General features: G+C 37.2%; 1 protein-coding gene across 7 annotated transcripts in view; it reads right to left on the bottom strand.

The window, feature by feature from the left end:
- RNLS (renalase, FAD dependent amine oxidase) overlaps nt 1–20,952 on the bottom strand; it is a 413,866-nt gene that overhangs the window by 111,767 nt on the left and 281,147 nt on the right. The window contains exon 7 of one of the 7 annotated variants that reach the window (XM_065521116.2): nt 16,524–16,608. The exons of the other annotated variants lie outside the window; for them this stretch is intronic. Coding sequence (XP_065377188.1) covers nt 16,564–16,608 — 45 coding nt within the window. The 3' untranslated portion in view covers nt 16,524–16,563. Of the gene's footprint in view, nt 1–16,523; nt 16,609–20,952 lie in introns of those variants that run through there. 7 annotated transcript variants of the gene reach the window in all.

Raw genomic sequence — 20,952 nt, forward strand, 5'->3', positions numbered from 1 at the left:
CCTTTCCCCTGCTCATTGCGTGTGTGAGGTATTGACCACACTGGCAATAATATGAAGGCTAAGATGGTATGGAGCTGATTCATACATTTTCTCACTTCCTTGCATTTCTCTACTCTGCTGCCAGTGTAAACCTAAGCCCATGCCATGGTACATAAACAGCAGAAATTGAATATTTGGTTAACTTGTTCCTTTATAGCCCCTATCTATGCAAAGCACAAAGGTAGTTTTTCCCAAAAGGCAATCTGTGGCAAGATGGAAAAAAAGTAAGAATTCTGAGCGTTTTCATGGAGCTAAGTGCATTATATATATATACATATATAATATTTATAAATCTGTTATGAGGCTGTAACTTTATTTTTTGGGTTATTCTTTTGTTTAAATTCTTGTAGCTGTGTTTTTGCCTTTTAAATTTTTAGTTGAAGAATTAAAAGATAACAATATTATCTTAGCTCCCAAAACATTTAGAGGGGTTTCACTGGTCCATAAAAATAAAGAAAAAAATGCTTGGAACCACTGCTCTGGGGTAAGGCTTGAAACGGCTTAAAGCAGAGTCTCCGTCAGTCTGAAGAACGTTTTCCATGAAAGGGAGGGATGGTGGCTAGGGAGGAGCTAACGTGAGCTTTGAAAAACCATCAGTAATTTCCATTATCACTGGATAACCTGAGTTTGGGTTTGGTAAGTTGATGAGTAATTTTTAAAAATGGAATGAAATCTTGTATAAAATGTATTTCCCAGAAATCTGCATAATCTCTTTTTTATACAAATATTACTCTAGATAGAACTAGAATCTACAGGAACACATGGTTCGTTTGTTCGCCCATGGTTAAATATTTAAGTAGTAACCATCTAAGGGTTAGAGGAAAATAGGGATTGGGGGAAAATGACTTAATCAAATGTGGAATAAATTCAAATTACATGTGGCCTAGAGAGTGAATGTGGTTCATATTGATTCTCTGTATATATCTCCCTAATCTTACCATATTCCCAAGGCATTGATTGTAGCATTGATCACATGCCTGTTTACACACACAGGGAGAAGTGTCAATAAATGAAGGAGAGACCAGAACTTATTCTGATGTCAATGGAAATGGCTGTTTACTTATTTGCATATAGGAAACTAGTCCAGGCACTCTGAAAAAGATATAACTTCAGTGTTGTGGCTACAGTGGAACAATACTATTAGCCACTGAGTAAAGTTCCATAATATAAGAAAGGAAGGGCTGGGACATGAAAGTTGAAAACAGGTTTTTTTTTTTTTTTTTTTTTAATTTATATACAAAATATTTTCTATTGGCCAAATCTAAAATGTAATGTTCCTACTTCTACTAGGGGTGTATTTATCCTTAATGTTCTCCTATTTTTAAAAAATTCTTTTGGGGTTTGATGAAAATCCAACAAAATGTTGTTAATTCCTCTACACACAACTAACCAAAATGCAAATTGGTAAGAGATATTTGATGTTTAAAAGCCTTTTGACTCCTAAAAATAGCAAGCTACGGGGGCTGTGTCTTACTCATCTTTGTATTTCTGGTATCTATTACTCCACTGTATATGACTGGCATCGAATAAATATTTGCTGAAAGAATAAATCAACACAGGCCAACAAAAAAGCTAATTCAAAGTTTTGAAATTTTTATATTCTCAGTGTTCAAATGGTCTCTAAAGGTGGTGGAATTTTTTTCTCTATGAAAATAATTTTCTTTAGTTTCTGAGTCTCTAAATTTTGCTTTCCCACCCCCGCCCTCCAAATAACTATGCTATTAACCACCTTCTATTTTGTCACACTTAACCCCTCACCACTCTATCCCAGTTCCTGAGCAACTGAATTGCCCAGCACAACACCTATTCTGATTTAATTTTAAAAATTCTTTCTTAAAACAGTTGATTCTCTATGCTCAGATTTTTGTAGCAAAGTAGAAATCATACACATATGAAATATATGTGTTATATTATTAAGAAAAGTGACGATAAAGATTATTTCTTAACCATACACTGCATCTTACTAAAGATAAGTGATACTCCAAACTGGGATAATAATGATAAATTGGGGAGCTGATTATACTATTTAATCTATTTTTAGGTATCTTTCTTTGATAATTGAACCTCTTTCGGCCACAGATTTTTGAGGCTCTCAGTTCTAATCATCTTATGCTACGGTACTTAATATTCATAAAGAGCTTTATAAACACATGGTTGCTTTCCTGCAGAGATGGTACATTTTTAATTGGTTCTTATGTGTTGTGTTCATCATTTCATCTTTCCTCTGTTCTACTCATCTCTCCAGTGTTCTATTATATTTAATGGTGATTTCATAAACTCATTTCTTTGTTGTGCTTTAGAGAAAGGCTTACTTGTATTGTGGACTCCTGATTACTGAGCTCTGTATCTGGTACTACAGAGAGCTGCTGTAAAATTACTATTGGTTGGAACACCCTAGGTGTGAAGAAAGCAATGTGGTTTGCTCAATTCTCAGTGGAGCTTTTCATTTTATTGGCATTTGTCTATTCTATTTTAATAAACCATTGGGTAGATGCAGGCAGAATGTGCCACAAATCAATTATATGATCCATGTAGTAGCTTTAGTGGGCTCAAACTGCAAAGGACCTACTTTGCTGAAATTGTATATTCAATTGTTGAGGTCTACATTGACTCTGTTTAGATCTATTCTATCTTTTAAAACCCTGAAAATACTGGAGCAAACTCTTTTGACGAGGACTTGTTCAGAACAAGCACACAATAAAGAATGAAATACGGTTTTCTCTAGTACTATTGAAGTAATAATGGACAGAACAATAGTCATATTACATTTGCCTTTAGAGTTTTTAATTTAATAGAAAATTGTTCTGCCCTTCAGCAAGTTTTAGTGTATTCATTCATTAATTCTTCAAATATTTGTTTTGTTCCCAGTAGTTGCTGAGCACTATGAAAAGTGTGAGGGTACAAAAACCAGCTCCTTTCTGTAAATTGATTGAACAGATTTGGAATTCTTTTGTTTTCATCTAAATATAAATGCTCTGTCACACTTTCTCAAAGGATCCAATTGCTTGGGATTCTAGGATGCAAAGGACTGAAAATGCTTTCCATGGTGAGTCCAGAGATAAACTGAAAATCACTTTTCCTCCTGAACTGGGCCTCACTACTACCTCTTTCCCCTCTGTAGGTTGACAGCTGGTTGATTTCCCGCAGACTCAACTTTTCTGCATTTCTTCTCCCATTCCCTATTTATTCTTCTTGATGACCCAGAAGCATGACACTGACATTTCTTTCTGGTTCTCATTCATGTTGAATGGACCCAATGACTTTATATCTGGGCCATAGGATTATGGCAAGAAAGAATGCAGCATTTTGATCTTCAGGTCTAGAAACGAACTTCCTTCTACTTTTAATACTGTGAAAATTAAATTAAAAGTATTAAAAACTTTAATACTGTGTTCCTCAGAAACACAATAATGGAGAATAAAAAACAGGTGGTTTTAAAAGTCAGCTTAATTGAACCTATATATAGTAAAATTTATTTTTTGTGTGTATTGTTCTATATATTTTGACAACATACACAGTTGTGTAACAGCCACTACAAATAACAGAGAATATTTCCACCACCCCCAAATTTCCCTTATGCCGCACTGCAGTTAATCCCTTCCTCTCAATCACAGCCCCTGCTAACACTAATCTGTTTTTTGTCTCTACAGTTTTACCTTTTCCAGAAAGTCATACACACAGACTTTGAGTCTGACTTCTTTCACTGAGATGACGCTTCTGAGATTCATTTACGTTACTATAAATATTTCTAGTTTGCTCCTTTTTATTACTGAGTAGTTTTTCATTTATGGATGTATAATATTTACCCACTTAGCAGGTGATGAATATTTAGGTTATTTCCACTATTCAGCAATGATTAAGAAAGCTGCTCATATTATTTGGATATAGGTTTTCATGAGGATGCATGCCTTCATTGTTCTTGGGTAAATCTCTAAGGGTGGTGTTGCTGGGTCACATGGTAAGTGCATGTTTAACTTTGTAAGAAACTGCCAAAGTATTCCTCAAAGTGGCTGTGCCATTTTGCATTCCTACCAGTGATACGTGAGAGTTCCAGTTGTTTCACATCCTTGCCAGCATTTGTCATCTTCAGAGTTTCTGATCCAAGCCGTGACTGGTTTCCTTCACATAGCATGTTTTCTTGTAGGTGTGTCATGATATTTCATTGTAGTTGTAATTTGCACTTCCTTAATGACCATTGATAGTCATTATCTTTATGTGTGCTCAACTGCCATTCACATCTCTTCTTTTTGTGTGTTTTGTGAAATACACATAAAATTTGCAATTAGTGACCGGTAAACACTAATCTGCTTTCTGTCTCTATGGATTTGCCTATACTGCATGTTTCATATGAATGGAATCATTCAAGAGGTTATCTTTATGACTGGCTTCTATCATATAACATGTTTTCAAGGTTCATCCATGTTACAGCATGTATCAGTACTTCATCCCTTTTTATGGCTGAATGATATTCCCCTGTATGGATATAATATATAGTTTATCCATTCATTAGTTGATAGACATTCAGGTTGTTTCCACTTTTGGCTAAAGTGTGCTGTTATGAACATTTGTGTATGCAGTTTTGTTTGAACACAGGCTTTCATTTCTTTTAATTATACATCTGGGAGTGGAATTGCTGGGTCATATTGTAATTCTATGCTTAACTTATTGAGGAACCACCAAGCTTTTTTCCACAGTGGCTGCACCATTTTACATGCCCACCAGCAAAGTACAAGTGTTCCATTTCTTCACATCCTCTCTAACACTTGTTATTCTGTATCTTACAGCCATCCTAATGGAAGTGAAATAGTATCTCATTGTGATTTTGATTTGCATTTCCCAAATGAATAATGATTTCACACACCTTTTCATGTGCTTATTGTCCATTTGTATTTCTTCTTTGGCAAAATGTCTATTCAAGTCCTTTGCTCATTTTTTAATTGGGTTGGGTTTTTCTTTTCTTTTTTCTTTTTTTTGCTGTTGTAAGAGTTCTTTATACATTCTAGATAGTAGATTCTTATCAGATATGTGACTCATAAATATTTTCTCCCATTCTTTGGGTTATCTTTTCACTGTTTTGATAATACTTTGATGAACAAAAGTATTGAAGTCCAAATTATCTTTTCTTTTGTTGCTTATATTTCTGGTGTCATATCTAAGAAACCATTGCCAAATCAGAGGTTATGAAGATTTGCCAATATGTTTTCTTCCAGAAGTTTTATTATCTTACCTTGCACATTTAGGTTTTTGATCCAGTTTGAGTGAATTTTTGTGTGCAGTGTGATGTAAGGGTCCAGCTCACTCTTGTATGTGGATATCCAGTTGTCCCTGCACTATATATTGAAATAGATTATTCTTTCCCCATTGAATGTTCTTGAAAATATTGTCCTAAATCAATTGACTATAGCTATGGGTTTATTTCTGAACTTTCAATTACATTCCATTGATCTATGCCTGTCCTTATGTCAGTGCCACAGTGTCCTGATTACTGTAGTTTTGCAGTAAGATTTGAAATGAGAACGTATGAGTCCTCCAACTTTGTTCTTTTTTTTAAGATTGTTTTGGCTATCAGGGGGTCCTTGTAGTTCCATATAAATTTTGGCTTTTTCATTTCTGTAAAGGCCATTGCAATTTTGATAGAGACTGAAACGAGACTATAGATCACTCTAGTTGACACTGCCATCTTAAAAATATTACATCTTTCAATATATGATGTGTTTTCATTTATTCAGGTCTTTTAAAATGTCTTTCAGTAACGTTTTGTAGTTTTCAGTGTAGAATTCTTATAACTCCACAGTAAATTCACATCTCTTCTTTAGTGAAGTACTCTTTTAAGTCTTTTGCCCATTTTTAGATGATTGTGCTGTTTGTTTTTTAAATTATTGATTTGTGAGAGTTCTTTGCATATTCTGAATACTAGCCTTTTACTGATAAATGCTTTTACAGATAGTCCTTTGCAACATTTTCTCCAAGTCTGTGGCTGTCTTTTCATTTTCCTAATAGTGTCTTTCAAAGACACTGTTTTTGATTTTAATTAAGCTCAATTAATCAGTTTCTTTCTGTATGGTTTGTGCTTTTTTGTATTCTATCTAAGAAATGTTGCCGGGCACAGTGGCTCATGCCTGTAATCCCAGCACTTTGGGAGGCCGAGATGAGCGGATCATTTGAGGTCAGGAGTTCAAGACCAGCCTGGCCAAACCCGTCTCTACGAAAAATACAAAAGAATTAGCTGGGCACTGTGGTGTGTGCCTGTAATCCCAGCTACTCAGGAGGCTGAGGCAGGAGAATTGCTTGACCCTGTGAAGGGGAGGTTGCAGTGAGCCAAGATTGCGCCACTGCACTCCAGCCTGGGCAATAGAGCAAGACTCCATCGCAAAAAAAAAAAAAAAAAAAGTTTACTAAATCCAAGGTCATAAAGATTTTCTCCTATGTTTTCATCTAGCAGTTTCAGAATTTAAGGTGTTATGTTTAGGTTTATGATCCATTTTTAGTTAATTTTTGTATATGCTGTGAAACATCAACTTTTGAATATAAAGTTGTGTTTTCCAAATTCTATTTTGTTGTTCACTAGTTCTTTAAGAAAAATGTTCAATAGGACCATTGATTTCCTCATTTAAAGCAAAGATAATATTTACTTCCTGATCTGTCAGAACAGTTGTGAGGATCAAATGAAAACAAGTATACAAGTGTTTTCTAAAATCAGAGTATAAATGTTAACTATGATTATCTCTAGCTGACAGCAGCAAAAAAAGAATGGTATAAGAAGGTATCATAATTGGGAGAAAGCCAGAGCTTAAAAAATTACTGCAGTTAAGTGAGGTGTTTAAAAGCACTAGCTTTTAAATAGGCCTGCATTTGAATGCCAGCTTTGCCACTTCCTAGCAGCTGAAACATACATAAGATACCTGAGCCCTCTAATCCTCAGTTTTCTCACCTATGTGATGGGGAAGGGATACAAACTCCACAAGGCGGTTGGAGTATAAAGTGAGTTACATACAGAGCCCATTGAGCTACAGTGAGTAAGGAATTAATAAGTTGCATTCTTGAAAAAGAGAGAAAGAGAGAGAAAGAGCGACTGTCTAATAAAATGCTGATGTGAATTATCATGGTATCACATTAATGCTACAACACATGATGGCAAAGATCAAGTTCAATTTCCACCTAACTGAGCTACTGGTCATTCCTCAAGTGTTCTTTGCCTCTTTTGCTTCTGAAAAAGTGCATGTGTTCTTGGAACATTGCTCCAGCATCACTGACTTTACCTGTCTTCCCTCATCTTGAAGGAATTAGCTCAAGTGACATCTTCTTTTAGGAAGCTACCTCTTACCACTTCCTCCCCAAGTCTGCTCTGTGCTCACATAGTATGTTGTACATAGTTTTTGTATAGCAAACTGTACTATATCAGGATTATGTGCTTATTGGTTACCCTTGCTGATTGATTATATGGGAAACTCTTTACAGGAAGGGAGGTGTCTTTGAGTCTTTAGAACCCAGTTCAATGTTTGACACATAGTAGAAGCTCAACAAATGTGTGTTTAATGAACAGATGAGTATATGGTATTAATTTATAATGTGGATATGACTACTAAACTTTTTTTGTTTGTTAGTTTTATAGCATAATACTGATGTTTACTTAAATAGACCAAGTAGATTTACTCTTTATGAGAAAGTGTTGAAATAGGGCCTATTCCTTGTAGAGCATCTATGCCTCTGTAATAACATCCACCATCCAATGTTAAGCATTAATGCTGGGTGCAAGTGAATATATTTAGTATTTGCTCAGTACCAATGACACAGACTCCTTTTTAAAGTTTTTAATAAAGTATTTGCTGGTCAAAATAATTAGTTATTCTGAATAAGTGTGATACTGACTACATGGGAGAGTAAGTCCCAAGAGTATATGAGAAAAAAATGACTTCGTTAAATTCTTACACGTTAAAACACTTAATAGTTTATGTAATATGGAATTTTGTGAAAAGGGGAAATATCTGCCTATATAAACTTCAATTAAACTGTGACTGTACATCCTAATTCAATGATCAGAATTTCTCAGCTAATGATCTCACACATATGTACTACCTCATAATAAACCACTGAAACAAGTGGTTAGTTATGTGCTGATGACAAGGAGGTGGGCAATTACTCAATGCAATGCTTATGACTGACACCTGTTAGGTTTCCTGATGTTGATAAACTGGGTCATACTACAGTCCACCTATCCCAAAAGGCCCATTTTGGTTATGCAAAGGTCACTACAACTTATGATACATAAGCAAGATACTCTTGTGACCATAATTTCTTGTTGGGAAATGCTGACTCATGGCCCAACTGTGTTAAATTATCAAACACTGGAAAATGTGCAAGTTTTAGTTTAGGAATGATTGGCAGGAAGCTGGAAAATCTTTAAGCTTAAAAAATAGCAACAACAACAAACCACTGGAAAGCGTTCCTTGTGTCCACAGGGATCTGCCACTTCCATCACACCTTGTTCTGATGTTATTCAACAGTCCCTTATGGTAATGACTAAGTGTCATAGTCCCTGTCATTGAATTGGACCTAGTGAAAAATTCCTATCTAGACTATTTACTTATATAAAACAGAGAGAAAAGAGATAAACTTTGAAAAGATAAAAAAGTGAGAAAGAAAAGAGAAAAAGTGGGACATGTGGGCATGAATAGAGGTAATCAAGAAAAGAGAGCAACGAACACAGAGCTAAGCTACCAACAAAAAAATGACCATCGAAGCACTGTCACCCCATCTCCTCCTCCTCTTACTGCTACTACTGGTAATATTAATTGATAACTTGCTTTGTACTAATGTCTGTAGTAAATGTTTTCTACTGTGTTCTCTCATTTCACCTTAACCACAAGTCTAAGGGGGTCTGTTCAGTTGTTACCATTTACAGATGAGAACCTTGAGACATAGAGTTACAGTCCAGCCTGCCCAAAGGTTTGAAATGAGTCTGTGTTATGCCAAAGTCCAAGATCATAATTACCTCACATTATTAAAAATCCAGGAATTATAAAGCACAAATATGGGAGAAAAATCATAGGAATTGTGGCAGAATAATGAAAAGAGCTTGATTTTATTATAGAAAAGAACTATGAAACAAAACACCTAATGTACTTTAACTGATAAACACAATTGATTGTTGTCTTTCAAAGTACTTATCTTAGAAGGTGATGTATTTATATCCATGATGATGAACTGGCCAATGTTTTTGAAGGTTGTCAGATTTAAAATTACTTTTAAAATCAGCTTACTGGTTATACATTAAAACAGATAAACAAATATAAGCCAGCTGTATGTTTTTTAGTTACCTCTAAATTTTTTTAATTGTTAAGACTGTATTTAAATGAGTTAAGTACAAATGATTGTGGTTTTTAAAACAATAAATTGAACCTCAAGTTTCAAAGACCTGATGCAACTGATGATATATTGAAGAATATGTGTCAGACTATGAAAGAGATGCCCAGTTTTATTGAAATAAGTGTGCAGTTTGTCGAGGTGGCTGACTACTTTGAAGAGGACAACAATCTTTTGGATTTATAAGTTTGTTATATTTATGATATCAGCCACTACCTTCCAGTTCCAACTCACCTAAAGGGAGAAAATGAGGGTAACAGAAAATGCAGGGGGAAGGCAAGATGGTTGACTAGATGCAGCCAGGTGGAATGGCTGCCACCAGGGGACCAAGACAACTGGCATGCTCCTAATAGATCTTCAGAAGGAAGGCACCCAAAGTGGACTGAGGGAAGACACAGAAGCTGGCCTAAAGAAGGAGAAAGCTGGGAACACTGCATGGGGCTACTGCACACCCAGACTCATTACTGGCCCACAATGGCTCCAGGGGAGTGGGTGAGTTGAACAGGCGAGGAGCAACCTGCTCTCACCATAGGCCTGTGGAACTCTGGCAGGAGAAGACTCCTCAATCACCATGGAAATCAAGTTGGCAGGGAGAGCTGCTTAGAGAAGAGGTAGGGGCAGCAAGCCAGTTGATGTGGAGCCCAGATGGTTTGGTGCGGGAGGATCAGTAGTGAAGTACAGCCAGGGATGGCCATGCCCCTAGGCTTGACTTGCTCCTAGGAGACTTTAGCCCTAGACGAACTGTTGGACCTGATCTCTGAAAGACTATCTTGCCCATTAGATGGGGCTAGGTTGACCTGAGAACCAGCTCAGGCCATGCCTGCTTGCAGGGCAGTCCCAGGTATCCTGGGGCCCTACACCATAGCTTCTGTACTGGTGGACTGTGCCTGATGAGCGCAGAGCTCCAGTAGGGCAGCCTCTACAATCATGCACCAGCCTGCCTACTCCTTCCCCATACTACAGCTTCCCCAAGGCCCATGGCAACTGTCCACATTGCTTTGCTGGTGCATGTCTGCATGGGGTGGGTTTTGGTTTTCTTCTGCGAGAGTGCACTCCGCCCACCCTCCCCCGACCAACCACCATTGCAGACAGCCTTGGTAGGCACAAACCAGCCAGCCTCACCTCCATTAGTGCCCCACCCTTGTATTAACACTGCACAGAGAACAGCAGATCCTTCTCTTCCCTGAGTGATCACTTCCACTTCCAGTGCAAAGAGAAGGCACCCAGACCTGTGCCAGTCAGCACCCTGCCCCTGAGCCAACACCATCTCCAGTGTGACTGCACACAGTCACCAACCGCATTGCCTCCACCAATGTGGTGAACACCCACAGGGAGGCATGTACCCTGGCATCTGCTAATACTCTGCTGCAGCAGCCATATCTTGGTCCCACCATCACAGTGGGCTGCTAACCTTGAGAAGCCAGAGAACAAAGTTGGGACCCACTACGAGTCCTGCAGAGTTACAGCATGCAGTCCAGGAGTTGGGAGCTAAGTGTTGGCCCCCTACAGTCTTTCAGAAATGAAGACAGTTGGTTGAATCGACCTTATGCCACAATCAAACTCTCAAGGTCATCAAATAGGATAAAAGAGGCAAAAAATCCAAAGGTCAGCAACCTCAAAGATTTAAGGTACATAAGCTCACAAAGATGAGAAGGAATCAATGCAAGAACTCTGAAAACTCAAAAAGCCAGAGTGCCTTCTTTCCTCTAAATGACCACATTACCTCTCTAGCAAGAGTTCTGAACTGGGCTGAGGTGGCCAAAATGACAGAAATAGAATTCAGAATATGGATAGGAATGAAGAACACTGAGCTACAGGAGTATATTGAAACCCAATCCAAGGAAGCTAAAAATAATGATAAAACAAGGCAAGATCTGACAGACAAAATAACCGGTATAGAAAAGAACGTAACTGACCTGAAAGAGCTGAAAAACACATTACAAGAATTTCATAATGCAATCACTAGTATTAGCAGCAGAATAGACCAAATGGAGGAAAGAATCTCAGAGCTTGAAGACTGGCTTTCTGAAATAAGATGGTCAGACAAGAATAGAGAAAAAAGAATGAAAAAGAGTGAACTAAACCTCCAAGAAATATGGGAATATGTAAAGAGACCATATCTGTGAATCACTGGTGTCCCTGAAAGAGATGAAAAGAATAGAACCAACTTGGAAACCGTACTTCAGGACATTGTCCATGACAGTCTCTCCATCCTACCTAGAGAAACCAACACTCAAATTCAGGAAATTCAGAGAACCCTAGTAAGATACTTCACAAGAAGATTATCCCCAAGATACATAATTGTGAGATTCTCCAAGGTCAAAATGAAAAAAAAAAAAAAAAAAGTTAAAGGTGGCAAGAGAGAAATGTCAGGTAATCTACAAAGGGAAATCTATCAGACTAACAGTGGACCTCTCAGCAGAAACTCTACAAGCCAGAAAAGATTGGTGGCCAGTATTCAATATTCTTAAAGGAAAGAAATTCCAACTCAGAATTTCATATCTGGCAAAACTAAGCTTCATAAGCTTAAAGAAGAAGAAGAAGAAGAAATAAGAATCTTTACAGATAAGCAAATACTGAGGGAACTCGTTACCACCAGACCCGTCTTACAAAAGAGCTCCTGTGGGAAGCACTAAATATGGAAAGGAAGGATGGTTACCAGCCATTACAAAAACACACTGAAGTACATAGACCAGTGACACCATAAAGCAACCACATAAACAAGTCTGCAAAACAACAAGCTAACATCATGATAACAGGATCAAGTATACACATATCAGTACAAAACTTGAATACAAATGGGTTAAATGTCCCAACTGAAAGACAAAGAGTGGCAAGATGGATAAAAAACCAAGACCCATTATGCTGTCTTCAAGAGACCCATTTCACATGCAATGATGCATATAGGCTCAAAATAAAGGGATCTACCAAGGAAACGGAAAAGAGAAGAAAGCAGGGATTGCAATCCTAGTTTCAGACAAAACAGACTTTAAACCAACAAAGATAAAAAAAGAAATGTATTACATAATGGTAAAGGGTTCAATTCCACAAGAAGATCTAACTATCCTAAATATATATGCACCCAATACAGGGCACCCAGATGCATAAAGCAAGTTCTTAGATACTTTCAAATAGACTTAGACTCTGACACAATAATAGTGGGGGACTTTAACACTACACTGACAACATTAGGCAGATGATAGAGACAGAAAATTAACAAAGATACTCAGTACTTAAACTCAGCACTGGATCAAATGGAGCTGACAGATATCTACAGAACTGTCCACCTAAAAACAACAGACCATACATTCTTCTCATTGTCACATGGCACACATTCTAAAATTGATCACATAATAGGAAGTAAAAAACTCCTCAGCAAATGCAAAAGAACTGAAATCGTAACAATCTCTCAGACCACAGCACAATCAAATTAGAAATCAAGACTAAGACATTCACTCAAAACTATATAGTTATGTGAAAATGGAATAATCTGCTCCTGAATAACATTTGGGTAAATAATGAAAATAAAGACAGAAATCAGGAAGTTATCTGAAATTAATGAGAACAAAGATACAACATATCCAAATCTTTGAAACATAGCTAAGGCAGTGTTAGGAGGGAAATTTATAGCACCAAATGCCCACATCAAAAAGTTAGAAAGATCTCAAACTAACAATTAACATCACAACTAAAATAACTACAGAACCAAGAGCAAATACATCCCAAAGCTGGCAGAGACAAGAAATAACCAAAATCAGTGCTAAACTGAAAGAGATTGAGATACAAAAAAATCATTCAAAAGATTGATGAATCCAGGAGCTGTTTTCTGGAAAAAAATTAATAAAATACATAGACTGCTAGCTAGATTAATAAAGAAGAAAAGAGAGAAGATCCAAATAAACACAATAAGAAAAAACAAGCAGGATATTACCACTGACCCTACAGAAATACAAACAACCATCAGAGAATATTATGAACACCTCTGTGAACATAAACTAGAAAATATAGAATAAATGAATATATTCCTGGACACATACACCCTCCCAAGACTGAACCATGAAGAAACTGATTTCCTGAACAGATCAATAATAAGCTCTGAAGTTGAGTCAGTAATAAAGAGCCTATCAACCAAAAAAAATCCCAGGACCAGACAGATTCACTGTTGAATTCTATCAGATGTACAAAGAACCGGTATCAATCCTGCTGAAACTATTCCAAAAATTTGAGGAGAAGGGACCCCTCTGTAACTCATTCTATGAGGTCAACATCATCCTGATACCAAAACCTAGCACAGATACAACAAAAAAAGAAAACTTCAGGCCAATATCCTTGAACATTGAGGCAAAAATCTTCAAAAAAACACTGGCAAACAAATCCAGCAGCACATCAAAATCTTATCCACCATGATCAAGTAGGCTTTATCCCTGGGATACAAGGTTAGTTCAACATATGCAAATCAATAGATATGATTCATCATGTAAACAGAACTAAATACAAAAACTATATGATTACCTCAATAGATACAGAAAAGGTTTTTGATAAAATTCAATGCCCCTTCATGTGAAAAACTCTCAATAAACTAGGTATTGAAGGAACATACCTCAAAATAATAAGAGCCATCTACAACAAATCCACAGCCAACATCATACTGAATGAGCAAAAGCTAGGAGCATTCCCCTTGAAAACCAGCAAAAGACAAGGATGCTCTCTCTCACCATTCCTATTCAACATAATTTTGGAAATCCTGGCCCACCCGGCCAATCAGGCAAGAGAAAGAAATAAGGGGCATCCAGATAGGAAGAGGAAGTTGAACTACCCTGTTTGTAGATGGCATGATCCTATATCTAGAAAACCTCACAGTCTCAGCCCAAATGCTTCTTAAGCTAATAAACAACTTCAGCAAAGTCTCAGGATACAAAATCAACATGCGAAAATCACTAAATCACTAACATTCCTATACATCAACAATAGTCAAGCCGAGGGCCAAATCAATCCCATTCACAAGTGCCATAAAAAGAATGAAATACCGGCTCACGCCTGTAATCCCAGCACTCTGGGAGGCCGACACGGGCAGATCACGAGGTCAGGAGATCGAGACCATCCTGGCTAACACCATGAAACCCCGTCTCTACTAAAGATACAAAAAAATTAGCCGGGTGCGGTGGCGGGCGCCTGTAGTCCCAGCTACTCGGGAGGCTGAGGCAGGAGTATGGCGTGAACCCGGGGGGCGGAGCTTGCAGTGAGCCAAGATCGCGCCACTGCACTCCAGCCTGGGCAACAGAGCGAGACTCCGTCTCAAAAAAATAAAAAATAAAAAATAAAATAAAGAATGAAATACCTAGGAACACAGCTAACCAGGGAGGTAGAAGATCTCTTCAAGGAGAACTACAAAACACTGCTCCAAGAACACAGAGATGACGCAAACAAACGGAAAAGCATTTCATGCTCATGGATAAGAAGAATCAATATTGTTAAAATGGCCATACTACCCAGAGCAATTTATAGATTCAATGCTATTGCTATTAAACCACCATCAACATTCTTCAAAAAACTAGAAAAAACTATTTTAAAATTTATATACAACTAAAAAAGAGCCTGAATATCCTGGCAATCCCAAGCAAAAAGAACAAAGCTGGAGGCACTAAAACAGCATGATATTGGCACAAAAACAGACACATAGACCAATGGAACAGAATAGAGAACTTAGAAATAAGGCCACACACCTACAACTATCTGATCTTTGACAGCCCTGACAAAAACAAGTAATGGGGAAAGGAATCCCTATTCAATAAATGATGCTGGCAGAACTGGCTAGCCATATGCAGAAGACTGAAACTGGACCCCTTCGTTATACCATACACAAAAATTAACTCAAGATGAATTAAAGACTTAAGTGAAAAATCCAACACTATAAAAATCCTGGAAGACAACCTAGGCAATACCATTCTGGACACAGGAAGAGGCAAAGATTTCATGACCAAGATGCTAAAAGCAATTGCAACAAAAGCAAAAATTGACAAATGAGATCTATTTAAAGAGCTTCTGCGTAGCAAAGGAAACTATCAACAGAGTGAACAGACAGCCTATAGAATAAGAGAAAATTTTTGCAAACTATGCATCCGACAAAGGTCTAATATCCAGCATCTATAAGGAACTTAACAAATTTACATGAAAAAAGCAACCGCATTAACAAGTGGGCAAAGGACATGTGCAGACACTTCAAAAGCAGACATACACATGGCCAAGATTCACATGGAAAAAAGTTGAACATCACTGATCATTAGAGAAATGCAAGTCAAAACCACAATGAAATCTCATACCAGTCAGAGTGGCTGTTATTAAAAAATAACAGATGCTGGTGAGGTTGAGGAGAAAAAGGAGTGCTTACACATTGTTGGTGGGATTGTAAATCAGTTCAACCACTGTGGAAGACAGTGTGGCGATTCCTTAAAGACCTAAAATCACAAATGTCATTCAACCCAGTAATCCTGTTACTAGATGCATACCCAAAGGAATATAAGTTGTTCTATTATAAGGATACATGTACACATATGTTCATTGCAGTGCTATTCACAATAGCAAATACATAGAATGAACCTAAATTCCCATCAATAATAGACTGGATAAAGAAAAGGTGATACATATACATCATGGAACACTATGCAGCTATAAAAAAGAATGGGATCATGTCCTTTGCAGGAAAACATGGATGGAGCTGGGGGCCATTATCCTTAGCAAACTAATGCGGGAACAGAAAACCACATACTGCATGTTCTCACTTATAAGTGGGAGCTAAATGATGAGAACACATGGACGCATAGAGAGGAGCAACACACCCTAGGGCCTATCAGAGGGTGGAGGGTATAGGGTGGGAGAACGGAGAGGATTAGGAGAAATAATGGGTACTAGGCTTAATACTTGGGTGATAAAATAATCTGTACAACAAACCCCTATGATACAAATTTACCCATACAAAGAACCTGCACGTGTACCCCTGAGCTTAAAAGTTAAAAAATAAGAAAAAGAAAAAGAAAATGCATTGGAAAAAGCAAGAAAAAATTAAAATATCAATTACCACCTGACCTTTCAATGCTGAAATTAGACACTATTACTCACCAGAAATTAATTTCATGAGGGAATAATGTAAGCGTACGGGTGGTCTCAAGCTCTTCTGTGTGCACGCCCACTTCCTCCACCAAACAAAATCTGTAAGAAAAATTCTGGCCTTCAGCCATTGCCCATTTCCCCTTTTCTCTCTTACTCCTTTTAACACCTAGCAGTACTATGGGTAACTAAGGTAATCAGCTGGAAAAGGCCCGAAGGAACCAAATGGAAACTTTTACTGAAAAGGGCAAAGACTTCCTTGTTTAAGAGGTGGGAGGGGAATGAAAGGATAGAGTCAAAAGTGAAGAATGTGAATGGAAGGTTGAAGAAAGGAAAGAAAAAATTATAAGCCTACATGGTTGATTGTCAGCAAAAGTTTCTGTAGGTTATCAAGGGAGCAAAGAGAGGATTCAAAGGAGTTTTCATAAGAGGGTCATACAAGGAATGAGGAGAGCTTTCCAAAAGAGTTGTGAATGATAAATTTTGGAAATTCTTTAAAGTTCTATAAGAGATACCAGTAAAGATTGGAGTTATTTTAAATACTGTTTGTGGCCAGGTGTGGTGGCTCATGCTTATAATCCCAGCACTTTTGGGAGACCAAGGCAGGCAGATCACTTGAGTCCTGGAGTTTGAGACCAGCCTGGACAACATAGCAAGACCCCGTGACTACAAACATTTTAAAAAATTAACCAGGAACAGTAGTGTGCACCTGTAATCCCAGTTACTCAGGAGGCTGAGGTGAGAGGATCACTTGAGCTAAGAAGTTTGAGGCAGGCTGCTGTAGTCAGCTCTGATCATGCACTGCACTCCAACCTGAGTGACAGAGTTAGATCCTCCCTCTGAAAAAAACAAAACAAAACAAAAAAACAAAAGAAAAGAAAAGAAAGAGAAAAGGTACAAGCTCAGGGCAAAGTATTAAATGAAGATATATAACTATAGAAGATAACTGATTTCTAATTGTACTGTACAAGCTTACAAGGTAGTCCACATCCACATCCATTTATTTTTCCAAAGATATTGAATTTCAATGTATTCATTCATTTCCTCCCCCTAAGTTCCTCTCCTGATTTCTTTGGTATCTGAATGTACATTTGGAGACTAAAAAACAAAGTAATCATGACAGTGCTAAATAAAGTAAGGAAAAGGGCCACTAACATTTTCTGGAATTGAAGAAAGATGGGGAAAATTAGAGCTAAACCTGAATGCAGAAATTTACCATAGTTTGAGAAGGACATCATGCTAGACACTGAAACGAAGGAAAGCACAGCATAAAATAATGGTCAGAGTATCAGGGTTATCAAACTGATTAAATGTCCCCTGTCAAGGTACATGGAAAGACATTTTCAGTAATTCTGCTTCTAGTGAAAGAGTTAATATATCATACTTGTTACAGAAACCTTAATTCAATGCATAACCGACTAAGCATCAAGTCATATTAACTGGCTAAACATTTAAATTATGGAAGGCAAATAGCTGCAAAAGGGAGGAACTGAGAACCACAAAAAATCTGCCATTGCTTTTCTGTTTGTTTGAACCACCTACTCAAGTGCTTTATTCAAATTAAAAATGGGATGCACAGAAACAGCTCCTAAGTCTTTCAAAAAATGCCTTCTTTCTTCACCTGCCTCTTTCCTAAGAGCAATACCCACAAGAATGCACCATTATCTTACCCAAGACAAACTTCAATTTAGAGTCTTAGGAGAAGGCCGTCAGCAAATATTAGTCTCTAGGGTTTCCTGAGCAGAGTACTAGGCATATTGTAGGCATTCATTAAATGCTTATTGAATAAATGAGTTACCAAATGAATACATGAGAAACCATTTTTTACCCCACTGCTGCAATTGTGGATATGGATATGCGACATTAGGAACAGCACTAGGCTTGGGAGAGCAACACCAAGGAAATCAGAAACTGTCCCCACACAAAATACTCCTCTTTTCTCTTGCAGATAGCAGCTGCTCCCTTAGGGTGGCTTGAGTCTTACAGGGCTGATGCTCTCTCCAGAGGTTTTATGAGGAAGAGGGAAACAATGCCTCATTAAGGGGATCCATCAGGGGATTTGGGAGAAAGGAGGGTGTGGCAGGCAGAAGTAATGCCCCTATCACAAACATCCATGTCTTAATCCCTGGAACCTACAAATATGTTATGTCAATGGAAAGGAAGATTTCAGGTTGCAGATGGATTAAAAGTATGAGTCAGCTGAACCTGAGATGGCGTAAGTATTCTAGATCACACAGGTGGGCCTAATGTCAACACAAGAGTGAGGTAGAAGAAAAGGTCAGAGTGGAAGAAGGATTTGACCTGCTGTTGCTGGCTTTGAAGATCGGAGGGTCCTCAAGCTGAGGAATGTGGGCAGTTTCTAGAAGATGATAAAGGCAAGAAAATGGATTCTCTCCTAGGGCCTCTAGAAAGGAATGCAGCCCTGGCCACACCTGGATTTTATTCCAGTGAGACCCATTTTCGACTCTTACCTCCAGGAATGTAAGATAATAAATTTGTGTTGTTTCCCACTACCAAGTTTTTGAGAATTTGTTACAACAACAACAGGAAATATAAGGTGGGTGAAGAGGATGGAAGGACTTGAGAGGCAGGTAGACTGGTTTCATCATTATTACCTGTGGGGATTTAAGGAAGTTATTTCATCTCTGTGAGGCTTCATGTGCTCATCACTATAGTTTTTCTAAAACTAACAAACTCATAAGACTGCTTTTAAAAAATATATATTTAAAATAATCTATTTAGGGTTTATCTTTACCACTAGATACATTTTTAATTTGATTTTTTTCTATTTTTAAATTGACTTCACTTGTTTTTTTTTTTCAGAACAGTTTTAGGTTCATAGCAAAACTGAGAGGAAGGTATAGAGATTTCTAATATGTCCCCTACCCTCCCACATTTCTACCATAAATGAATGTTATGTTCTGTAAAATGATCCTCAAGGTACTATGAGAAGTATATGAATAGTGGAACATGCAAACTTCTAAGTCTGCATGATAACTTACTCCTTTTCAGGTTTTGCAGCCAATGTAGACTTCATGACTTCAGAGTTGTAAATATAGTGAAATAATTTCAACATCCAAATTGTAACAAAATCATTGCTAGGGTTTGGAGGTACATTGTGTTCAAAGATTTTTATTAAATTTTGTGATATTGCACAACTTTGATTAGGCCATTTTGTGGTTAGGACAAATCTATTTTTATTAACACATCAAATATTAAGAAATAAGTAGATTTTTAAACCCACTTTTTCAGCTTATTAATAAATTACAAGAAAGGCATGAGAGGAAACCTCATAAACGAATGTTTCTTTTAAAGGAGTATTTATAAATCACAAAGCGACCTGATGTGTAACATATCTAGCTTCAAAATGTATCAACAAGATTATTTCCCTGTTTTCTTATTCAAGCTAACTTAAAATTGAGTTCAATATCACTTAAATAGAATAGCTATTTAGATTTTTCAATGCTTTTAAAAGGAAAAAGTAAAGTCTTCAAAAGTGACCATGACATGCTTAAGTAAATATTTTCCCAAAGGTTCACTGTATAATTTAACTTGAGAAGATAAGAGTAAAACATAGACCTGCTGCAATATTTTAGGAAGTAATTTACTATTTCCTCTGATTTTGGAAAGCCTTTAGAATATACAAAACCAACTGCAATTTCCCACAACACCACTTTTTCTAAAGGCTTCACAGCTTGGATAACCAATAGGGATGGTAAATCAGTTTGTCAACAAGCTCAGAAATCCCAGGAAAAAAATGGAAAACTCACTGCTTTTTCTCCTGTATCTGCCCTTTGCTTCATTGTCCCCTAAATGACTTCACTACTGAGTTTACGGATCAAAAGACTTTTTCTACGAATACTCACTTCCATTGAAATATGCAGAAATTTTCAGAAAAAGTCAACATTTACTTAGTATAAGGAGCTTTAAGTTTGAACTAGTAGAGTGATCAGCAGGTTTAATCTAACCCTGAAAAACAGCTCAACTAGCTGTCCTATGCAGGTACTTATCTCTCTCCCACAGAGAGCTCAGCTGGCAGCAGTCAAAACCAAAGTGGAAACTTAATAAAAATGAAAATTGTGGTAGCAAAATACACTTACAAGGTTAATTTGACATATTGCAAAATTTTGGGAAGTTATAGTGGTTTCTAAGTATCCACAGTACTGACATAGAAGAAGCCCAAAGAAACAGCTGCATTTGGAGATATAAGCTGCCTTGTCTGAAGAGAAGACCTCAGAATATCAAGGTTTGTAAGTCTTGAGATAGAATTTGAAGATAACATTGGTGAATATTGTATGCACTTCTTGTTGAGAAACAGCAGGACAATAAAACCCGCAGAAGTTATATTTATGTGTTGGGCAAACACATGTTTGCTCCAAAGATCACATAGTTAATTTTTTTTACTAGAGAATGCAAAAGATAAAGAAGTAACATCAGTTCTGTTAG

Source organism: Macaca fascicularis, chromosome 9 (genome assembly GCF_037993035.2).
Source record: "Macaca fascicularis isolate 582-1 chromosome 9, T2T-MFA8v1.1".
In the NCBI taxonomy this organism is placed as follows: domain Eukaryota; kingdom Metazoa; phylum Chordata; class Mammalia; order Primates; family Cercopithecidae; genus Macaca; species Macaca fascicularis.